The 11,496-nt window shown below is 37.7% G+C and overlaps 1 protein-coding gene across 1 annotated transcript; it reads right to left on the minus strand.

Moving 5' to 3' along the window:
* Positions 1–456: 456 nt before the first annotated feature.
* LOC110102125 lies at positions 457–4,407 on the minus strand. Its single transcript, XM_020830308.2, has 3 exons — positions 3,318–4,407; positions 1,015–2,930; positions 457–471 (listed from the first exon to the last, which is right to left on the minus strand). The coding sequence occupies exons 1-3, from the start codon at positions 4,405–4,407 to the stop codon at positions 457–459; spliced, it is 3,021 nt and encodes a 1,006-aa protein (XP_020685967.1).
* Between the last annotated feature and the right edge of the window lie 7,089 nt (positions 4,408–11,496).

An 11,496-nucleotide genomic window follows, 5' to 3' on the forward strand; every position in this document is an offset into this window, starting at 1 on the left:
TATTTTATTTAATATAAAAATTATTAAGAAATGCTCCGAATAATTAGCCCCATAGACTTTAAATTAATTTGGGGCTCCAAAAGTTAAAAGTTTTCATTGAAAGTTTTGTAGTTCGTGCAAAAAGTCATCGAAGCAATTATGGAGCACAAAAATTTTTTTTTTTGGGGGAAAATTTGGGCAAAGCCCTTATATTTATAGAAACGGTTACATATCAACAAAGAAGAGACTATGGCCAAAAAGGCTGGCTTGAAGAAGCCCAAAAAGGAGAAAATAGAAAATATTACAAGTAAATGGCTAAATGACATAATTAAAGTATAAAAAAGCCATCAAAATTGTAAATCCAAAAAGAAAAGTTTCCAGCAACTAAGTCCACAAAGCTGAAGCCTGGAGAAGAAGCCGAAGATATCAGCTTCAAAAACTTGAGATAGAGCTGAAGATAAAGAGCTGCGTTCGAATTCATCCAGCAACAATCTGCACAAAAAGATATTCCAAAGATCAAGTACAGGTAGTCAGCAAAGAACAAAGCTCCCGATGCTAACTGCCTGGACTCAGATTTTATCAGAAAAATAAGAAAACATATCCCTGGTTGCCAATTGACCTTCCAAGGGATAGTGCAAGGGAGCATCATCATCGTCCAGGTAGTCCCAAAACGCAAATTCCCGAGGGACCCGAAAGGCACAAGAACCGCATAAACGTTTTGCCGCACAAAAATGGATTCCCCAGTACCACAGATCAAATCCAAAATGCTTAGCCAACATCCAAGCAGATTCAGCTCAGATACAAACCAACAGTTACAACATAGCCAACTCCTCCAAAACAGCCAAAAACCTCTCATGAAACCTGCTACCAGCCAACTCAAATATGATCTAGCAAAAGTGTCGAATTTTTCCATTTTGCAACCTTGCCCAAAATAACTTTTTTGATGGAATAGATCAAAGAAGAAGAACTTTGAATATCATTACCAAATCTCCTTCTATTACGCTCCCTCCAGAGATAATAAATAATCCCACAAACCATAAGCATAAAGAACTCTTTGTAAAGAAGGGCACCAGAAAATTCAGATTCCAGCCATTCCATAAGATGCAGCACAATTGGTCTAAGCAAAAAATTTTTAGTGATAGGGAGAAGAGAGTTAAGAATATAGAATGTGAAATTACATTCAAAGAAGATATGGTTCACAGTTTCCGGGGCAACAGAACAAAAAGAACACATTACAGGAACATTAATATTCCTAATTCTCAAGGCATCCTGTGTTTTAAGACCTCCAACCAGTGCAAGCCAAACAAAAACAGAGTGCTTCAAAACATTTTTTCGGTGCCAGACAAAGTTGTGCCAAGAGAAAGAAGGCAAAGAGCAGTAAAACTCCTCAATGAAATCCTTAAATTTAACATTAACACAATCCTTCAAAATTAAGCAAGGACTAGCAGTGCTAGAAATCGGTAAATTGCAAATTTTGTCCCTTATCTGCTGAGGAACAGCAGCAGCAAAATTCCAAGCAGAATTAGCAATATAATGTCTCTGTAATGGAATTGAGAAAAATTCCATCGGAATGTTGCCCACAAAGTCTTGAAGAGTGTTATTATAACACCAATGATCCCAAAACAGAGAAATGGGAGCATTAGGTGTAATAACAAACTTAAAATAAGGTTTAACAGAGGATGCCGTGTGACAGACAGAAATCCAGAATTTACTCGCTTTATGGTTTGGAGGCCTCCATGGTGATGTATATTGAGAAGTTAGCCAAACAGACAATGGAGAAATGCAATTATACATTCTATGAATAACAGAACAGTTAAATGCAAATTGAATGGCATGCAGGCTAGGAATACCCAAACCACCTTTCTCTTTAGGCTTACAAACATTCTCCCAAGAAACCATATGTAGCTTGTTAATAGAAGTGATATCACCAAAGAATAAGAATCTAGAGCAAGTTTTCTCAAAAAACTTAAAAACAGTTTTAGGCAATATAGAGCCCCTGATCCAATATGCAATAGTATCCTGAATAGTGAATTTAAGATACTGCAATCTACCAGCTAGAGAAAGAAGATTAGCTTTCCATCCCGTGAATTTTTTGTGCAAGCTATCCATCAAAGGCAAGAAATCAGCAACTTTCAGCCTATTAAAAGAGATGGGAATACCAAGATAGGAGATCTTGGAGCAAATATTATGAATAGACAATGCATCGCACAAAATATCCTGATTCCTTTGGTTTTTAGAGAACATAACAGAGCACTTGTCATAATTCACATGCAGACCCGAGGCATTTCCAAAGTCTTTAAGGATAGAAGAAAGAAGTCTGCAATTTTCTAATGAAGCTTCACCAAAAATTAACACGTCATCAGCATATAAAAGATGAGAAAGGTTAAAATTTTCAGTAGAAAAACCCTTGAAACCACGAGCATCTAAAAGATTAGAGAAAGAGTCCATCACTAAGCAAAAGAGGTAAGGACTTAGCGGACAGCCTTGCCTAAGGCCCGCAGAAGATGGGAAGAAACCTTCCAAAGCTCCATCAATGACCACCGAGAAGTTCACATTGGAAATACAAGCTTTAATCCAAGAAATGAAAGTTCTAGGGAAACCTTTTTGAAGCAATCTCGCAAGCAAAAACTCCCTAGAAACAGAGTCAAAAGCCTTCCTTATATCAATTTTAGCACAAAACATATTCCCCGTACCTCTTTTATTGACAAAAGAGAGAATATCGTTAGCAAGAAGAATGCTATCAGTGGAAATCCTGGATTTCACAAAACCAGCTTGAGTGTCTTTGACAATAAGAGGCAAAATAGGTTTAAGCCTGTCTGCAATCACTTTAGCAATGATTTTATATATAGTATTGCATAATGAAATAGGTCTATAATCAGAGATAGATGAAGCATTACGGTGTTTAGGAATGATAGCCAAAGCAGTGGCCTTCATCCCACTTGGTATGAATCCTTTAGAAAAAAAGGATTTAATAGCCTTGCATACTAAAGGCCCTATAATATGCCAACCAGTTTTGTAGAAATAGAAATTAAAACCATCCGGACCCGGTGAAGAATTAGAGGAACCTTTAAAGATAGCAGCTTTAATTTCATCATTCATAATAGGAGCAGTGAGTAACCCAGCATAAAAATCCGAAACAGCCGAGCCAATGGGAAAAATTTCTATATTGTTGCAAGAAGGAGGTGGAGGGTTAAACAGTTTTTAAAAATACTCAATAATCGAGTGTATTACCTCCTCTCTAGTTGTGTCAGGATTGCAAGAAAATAAATTAACAACAGATTTTGTGCTCCCCTGTCTACTTCTAATCTTTGCATATAAGAATTTGAGGTTATCCTCACCATGATGCAACCATTTAGATTTTGCTCTTTGAATGATCCAGCTAGAAAGCATAGAAGTGGCATTCGCAATCTCAAGGTTGGATTCTCTGAGAGAAGAGATAAGAGGAACATCCAACGGATTATCCTGAATAAGCTCCAGGATGTTCAGTTGTTTCGCTTGAAGAACATCCAAATGAGTATTAAGAAAATGAGAGTTTGCCCAATGTAGATTTTTAATGGTCCCTTTAAACTGCTTTAGGACATTTGAAAGATGAGATAGCGGATTACCATTCAAAGGCAAAGAAAAAGCATTTAAAAGATAACACCAGTAGCTATCTTGCTTGGTCCAGAAGTTCTTAAACATGAATCTGTGATGAGAATTAGAAGGCAAACCCGGATGAAGAATAGCTGGAGAATGGTCAGAACAAGAAGAACTTTGGAAGGAGTAGAAAGTAGAGGGGAACTGCCTCTTCCACTGGTCATTAACAAGGACCCGGTCTAATTTGATAAAAATAGGATTCACAGATTGCTGGTTATACCAAGTATAAAAACTACCAACCGAGTGCAGATCCAACAAACCATTATCAAAAATCATAGAATTAATATCTACCAAATTATAATGATGAAGGGGAGAACCTCCAGATTTTTTCGTGCCAAATCTACAGCAGTTAAAATCCCCTAAGATAGACCAGGGGATATTGGACGGAGGGGCAGCCGAACCAATCGAAAGCCAAAGAGCCTTTCTATCAAAAACATTATTTGCTGCATAGACAATAGTCAACTGAAACAAGAAACAGTTTCCTACCAAAACATTCCCGTTAATCATTTGCTTCGTGATTACATTAGGAGTAAAACAGAGTTTACTTGAGTCCCATTTAATCCAGATTCTACCAGAAGAAGTCAGATGAAAATTATGACAGCTCTCCTCATTAGGGAAGAGAGAATGAGATATTTTGAAAAAAGGATCATCAAGAGAAGGGGAGTGAATTCGAGTCTCCAAAAGACAAAGCATGTCAAGCTTAAAAGATTTAATAAGACTTTTGCAGTTGAGAACTTTCTCAGCGTGATTAAAACCTCGAACATTCCACGAACCAATGGTAGGGAAGAACATCAGGAAATATGAAGGGATTGGGATTTTTTACTATGCTTTCCCTTAGCAGATTTCTTAGAGATGTCTGACGTAGCTTGTTTTTTCCCCTTTCCTGGCTGCTTGAGAGCATTCCCAACAATATCAGAAGAGGAGGCCATATGTTCATTCATATCAATATCAGTTTGGGAATTGAGAATTTCGAATTTGTTGGGAGAATTAATATCATTCGATGGCTTCTGAGGCGAAACCAAATGCGAGGTAGAGGAAGCAGAGAGCTCTGCAGTGGGAATGTTTAAATTTGGGATATTAACCACATTGTTGTCTGCCGAAACATCCACAGCAACCGGATTCACAACAGGGGTCGGGGGATCTTCCTTGCTGGGAACAGTCCGAGAGGAAGGCGATTTAGAAGTGGGGGGAGGAGAATGAGGTTGATAATTTAAAGGCATCCCAATGGAGTTGGTATGCAAAGGTAATATAGGTAAAGAAGCTGCAGCAGCAGGGGTTGAAGTAGAGACTTCAGTAGGTTTAGGCTCAAACCGAGGAGGTCTGGAAGGAGGACGGGAATGAAACCTGTTACCCGGTTTTTTGCTGAAGCTTCTTCCACGAGGATTAGACAGAGATTTCCCTTGAGCATTATTTGTAGGAGTAGGATTCAACTGACAAGAAGAGGAGTAATGTACCAATGACTTACAGTGGTCACAAGGAGAAGGCCTCCATTCGTATTAAACCTTAAGCCCAACCACATCACCATCCAGCGAAACCTTGATTTCATCTGGATATGAGGCATCACAATCAACCAGAACACAGATACGAGCATAGGTCAGTCTTGTCTTTTGTTCGGTTAGGTGATCTGCAGCCAGGGGAACTCCAATCTTACTAGCTATCCTCGAAATGCCCTCAGAGTTCCAGCAAGCCAGGGGAAGGTCGTGGATTTTGACCCAAATCGGAACCGAAGAGAAATTTTCCCTCTTCGGTTTGAACTTAGGATGCCATTTTTGGAGCACAAAAGGTTTTCCAAGCAGGAACCAAACGCCTTTAGACCAGGCCATGTCGTAATCTTCCACACAAGAAAATCGCAGAAGAAAAAAACCATCGCTGAGCGAAAGAAGTTTGAGAGAACCTTTCAAAGTCCACATTTTGTTTAAAGCATTCAAAAGCGCTTCATAGAAGGGTCTGCGTCCTATGGAGTATCCAACCAAACACAAACTTCCCTGAGCAAGCTTCTCACCGAAAAAAGGAATAACATCCGGTTCATTAGGGTGATGCGAAAAACTGAAGACTTTAGGGGCAGAAGAAGACGCGTCGGGAGCAAAAATCTGACTCCAGTTCCGCATGGAGGCGGGAGGAGCAACAGTAGCTGAGCAGAGAGGCGGAAAATCCGCTGCATGCAGAGTCGAATCCATGGAGAGAAGCCTCTGGCCAAGCCGGAGGGGAGGCGGAAAAGAAGAGGCTCAGCAGGGGAAGGAAACCCTAGCAGAGCGAAAAAAATCTCTCGCGCCTCGCTTCATGTACATTATCATAGAACAAAAATTATGGCTGTCATTAGCTCTTTACTTCAGCCATGGTTTTTAAAACATTGCTTAGTTTTATCAATAAGTTCTTTTAGGGTTTGGGATATCTGTAGCATTTTATAAATTTGTTTGTGGAGTTTTTGTAAAGAAAATATTTTGACTATTCTCGTTATAAAAAGCAGTTTTTCATAACAAAATTTTTTTAAAAAATATTGAGAGAGATGTTTGAGAACAATAAAACATCAACAACAACATCATGTTTTTATCCCACTACATTAAGTCGGGTATATAAATCATTTTTCTTCATTACATCCTAGAAAATAGTAGACAAGCAAAAGTGTGATTGTTATATTAAAAGCAAAATAAAGATAAAGTTTTCCAACACAGACCTTAAATCTATTTCTTATTGCTCATTATCGAAAAGTTGTTTAAAATTTCAACTCATTTTATATCCATCTTAATAGTAAGTTTTTTAGATTTTTCCTTCAAGTGGTAGCCAAAGTCTGATTTCCTTTTAATTTAATTATTTCAAAAGGAAAAGACCCATTTGTTGAATGCAAATTTGTCCATAGATGACACCCAACCGTAATAGCAGGAAAGCCCTTAGAGAAGTGATTTAGAACCTACATAAGAATAGAGAGAAAGAATATATGCTAGAGAAAAGCTAGACAAAAGAGCTCAAAAGCTTAGTGTAAAGATCGACATAAAGATCTCCATTTATAAGAGATTCAAAAAGATAAGAAGACGAAAAATGTAGCTTATCACTACTTATTATTATTATTATTCTAAATGCTACATGAAAGAATATACCTAAGAAAACTAAGAAAAAGTACAACACTCATAGACTATACCAGACACATGGCACCTCTTGGTTTGCAGGGAAAGAGAGGGGGAAATAGAGATCTAATGATCTATTTATGAGCGAGCTCAGTAGTGTTGAGTATGCCATAATCTAGCATTATAATGTGGGTGAACATGGTAATGTCTAGTAGGTCTGGGCAATTTTACAACCGAGTTACGAGTAAGGTATGTGTAATTATTGAGTGATGACTAGGAGCTGCTGAAAACCTATATTGACCCTTGAATCATCTAAAAGAGAGGGCGAATGAACTAAGGTTATAAATAATATGAACTAAGTAGTTGGCTTATTAGAGTAGGGCCAGTTAATTGCCCTTTGGATATGTGCTTTCCTACAACTAGACTTTAATGTGTGGGGACAAAGGAAACCACCCAAACCCAGAGCGAGTTGTTGTGATGGTTGTGTCCTTTTCATGTAATGAGTTTCAAGTTACATGGTTGACAAGGTCCTAATTTCCTCTAAGAAAGGCATCCATCCTTCATAGACCTAGATGAGTGGGGCATGATATTTCTTGAGTGAGTTTCTCTGTGGGCAACATTATATGTGAGACCATTCTTTGTAACCTATCCAATACCTACTAAATACCTATAATGGCATATATGTGTATATTCCATTGCTTTCAAATTCATACTTCTTATACTTGGTGGTTGACCTAATTTTTTCTTGCATGAACAAATGTTAAAATTTTTTGAGTGAGTTTATCACATTAAAATTAATTTTTAATATCTTAAACAAATTTTAAATTATATTAACTATTTTTTGATAAAATATTCATGTCAAATAAATAATTTCTCCATTGATTTCCTTAAGATATATATATTTATGAATGTTAAATGGCTTCGAGGGATACATGAAAGGATACACAAAAAAGTCAAAGGTACAATGCTTCACACTACCCTAGAAACAAGTCACCTTTTAATTTGTTGAACGTGGGTATAGTCAAAAGGATTCAATGAATTTTCTCTTGATTATATATATGATGTCAAGTAGATAACATCAAGTGTTCTCAAGAAAGTTTGTAGGAGAGTATTGAGATGAAAAAGGGGGCTAGTGATTGGTGAGTTGGTTGATGTAGCTAGTGACTTATATGGAAGCACTATGATCACCTTGAGATGAGAAGGGAAACTGTCATGCTATTATGGGAAGAGAGAGTACTGACTTGGATGGTTAAGGCAATTCAAATTGATGGTCCCTTAGATAGCCACCTTCATGACTCTGAGTTTGGTGAGAGCAATCACCATTGAAGATAATTGTTGACCTCTTTTATTTTCTGAAGTCAAAACTACAAATAAATGCTTTAGTCTTGATTTTCAATTCCATAAACTCCACTTGATTAAATCAAGATTTACCACTTTTCTCTAGCATGGTGATTCAATCATTGAACCCTAAATTATTTGATATTTACCTTTGATGGTCATTTGATCAACCACTCTATCATTGACAACCCAATAATTGTTAATGATCTCGGCATTTTAAAATCCTAAACCTTCAATAAACCATAAAGCCCAACCTAAATTAAATCCAAAATCAAATAGTGCTTAAGACTCCAAACCCATAATTTCAGTTTTTAAATCAAAATCATAAAGCCTTTGAACTTCTCTTTATTTCAAGAGAATTTTCAATTGACTCAAAACCTTGGGTGAAGGTTATGAAATGGTGTTTGATCATTCACATATAAAATATGAATGTCCCTTGAGTCTACCTAAACATTTTGGAGGCTTTCATGTCTTGTTAAACCCTAAAACACAAAGAATTTTCCAAGGCTATAAAACATTCAAATATTTATAGCCCATGTCATTAGACATGTCATCTTGTTGCTAACTACCTTCGAAGCTTTTGAAACCCATCAAATATATTCATAATCATTTTCATATTGGTTTGAACTCCCTTAAACCTTTGGTAGATTATGGTTGACCAAGAAATCCATAAACTCTAAAATTGACCTTTCGAACAAATCCTTCATGGATCATCCATGCCATTACCAAAGACCACTTCAAAAAAACTCTTAATCACATTTGGAGTAGATTGAACCTAGACCCACACTCTAGTTAAGCTGAGTTGACAAAGTTAACCCAAATTGACCAAATGGGCCCCTTTAACCCAAGAAATTGCATTTCTTACATGTAGACCTCACCATGGCATAAAACCTCTTCCAACAAGTTCTAAATGTCATTTGGAATGAGTTGGTCCCAACCCCAACCCCAACCCCTAGTAAAACTTTGTTGACCAAGTCAATCATGGTTAACCAGACTAGCCTTAATGTTGTTAATATTTAAATTGATACATTTAGATCAAACAAAAGTACCCAAACCCATAGTGATTTTTGATAGGGTCCCTAAGGTTCAATAAAAAAAAGATTTAGCCCATAAGCTCACTTGGGCTAGCCGTATGACATAACCCAAGTTAACCCAAAGAGATTTTCTTGAGCCAAATCCTAAAGCTTGTAAAATTAAATTGAATATACACTTATATTAAGTGTCCATGAAACCTTTGCTCCAAACACAGTAAGCCCATCCCATTTGTTGACCTTGGTAAACAATTTGGATTGACCCAAACCATTAAAAACTAAAATTCTTGGTTTCATTCATTTCCAACCCCAAATTAAACTTCATAAATGTGGACCTCCAAAAGAGCACCGCGCGAACGGGTCAATTGGAAGGACAGATTGGATCGTGCATACGACTAACCATTAAGGATAGAGGATGTCGCCAACACACCTCGATGGGTAGTAATATACATGACCTAATCACAGGTTTCCCCCACTCAATACAACAGTTCGAATGGGGTTTAGTAGATGTGGGACTGAGTTTCCTACGGGCGGAAGCCCCCGTGGTTAATTATATCTCAGGACAGAGCCTGAGAAAACTCTCGATTAAGGATCATACATTATCCCCTCCTAAAATGGGATCGACACGAGGGTATAGACTAAGAAATCCTACTCAAAGGGAAGAAAGGTCCGAAGGGTTCAATCAACATGCATGGCTCATACCAGCATTCGGAGGCTCTAGGGCACTAGAGGGAAACTGGGAAAAAAAAATTAATCACTCAATCATATGCGTGAGAGAAGAGATGGAGGTGGCGTCATCCTGTGACACAGATAAGTAGGATTTATGGTCCCTGAAAGGAAGGGACCTACCTACTATTTAAGGTATACTATGAGACCGAGTGTAGTAGCCTCGAATCCTAAATCTAGATTGGTCTTAGTGTTCTACGAAACACTAAGACCCGTGTCCTAGCTAATGCAGTGAAAAACCTGGACTTACCCCAGCCTAGATTGGGGAGCCAGCTAACCACCTAATCTCTTTAAGACCATACTATCAAGTCAGTTATGAAAGATGGTTGGGTGGTACAGTTCTTTGGAAATAGAACTGATATCTAGAGAATTTCTTAAGTGGTCCTAGACTTATGTGGGTCAGATGCTCCTAACTAATGCAATTAAATTTTATTTAGCTGGTTACTAATGCAATGCATGCTAGTTGAAATGTCAGCTCATGAATGCTATAGAATTTTAAAAAATAGGCTTATAGAAAATAATTTTTTGAAAAGACTGGGTCTCCTTAGGTCCAGCACTTCATCCTCATAGGCCAGATTATCCGGACTCTACCCGTAGGCAGGGAGATGTGTTATAACAAGGAAAGAAGGATGCAGTAATATGCATGCGTCCCCGGACAATTCCGGCAATTCCCTAGATTCGTTAGATTTCTATGTTATTTAAATTTAAAATTTTAAAGATTAGTTATGAGTAGAAAAAATTTTATAGTCCTTAAGGAGCCTAATGAAAATCCAGGCGAAAATAAAATCAACATGCAAGAAAAGAAACATAGGAAAAAATATGCAATTTCTACTGCGCAATCAAGTAAACACATCAATATAAATCCAAAAATAATCAACTAAATGACTATAGACAAATTACCCTTATTACAACCCAGATATGCAGAAAATAAAGTGGCCGGGCACCACTGCCAACAACCCGGATTTCTAAGCCTATGACAGATGCAAATGACTTTGAGTGGGATATTGGTCTTTAGGTCTTCAGTCTTCTTTGGATCACTTCTCCTTGGACTCCTTGGATCTGCCTCCTTGGACTCCTTGGATCTCTCATCCCTGGACTCCTTGGAAATCTCCTCCTTGGACTCATTGGATCCGTCGTGGCTTGAATATCCAAATGAAGAGACAATTCCCCCTTGGTAGGGGGTATTGCCTTTTCTCTTTGGGTATCTAAAGCCATCCCACTCGATCTCCTAAAATGAAGAAGACTCTCCCCTATGAGAATGCCTTCTTCTTTTGGGATTCAAGTGGGATAAGAGTATCCACACTCAAAGATCATTTTCATAACTCTTAACAATTATTACAAATATTACATCCATTTGAAAAAAGAAAATTCTAGACTCCCTGCATGGTTATCTTAATAAAAAACATAAGCAGTTTATATATGAAAATAAAGCTTAACCCATTGAAGCTGTGCCAAGCCATGCTCTTAATTATGAGGGCTAAGCAGTCCACCTGTAGCAGTTATAATTATTTTAGCCCTCATTTATTTAGGGGGGCTGAGTAAGCACCTGCATAAGACAGTATTAGAAATCATAACGGTGCCCCCCTTTTGTTAGCTTGAGCATGGCCACCTGCATGGAAGAACAGTATATATATAGCGCTCCTAACCTATGGGTAAGTCTAACGCTCATCACATCACAGAGTACAGAAAAAGTAAGCAAACACACCAACAATTTCAAACAGCAT

Source organism: Dendrobium catenatum, unplaced genomic scaffold (assembly GCF_001605985.2).
Source record: "Dendrobium catenatum unplaced genomic scaffold, ASM160598v2 fragScaff_scaffold_488, whole genome shotgun sequence".
NCBI classification, from domain to species: Eukaryota; Viridiplantae; Streptophyta; class Magnoliopsida; order Asparagales; family Orchidaceae; genus Dendrobium; species Dendrobium catenatum.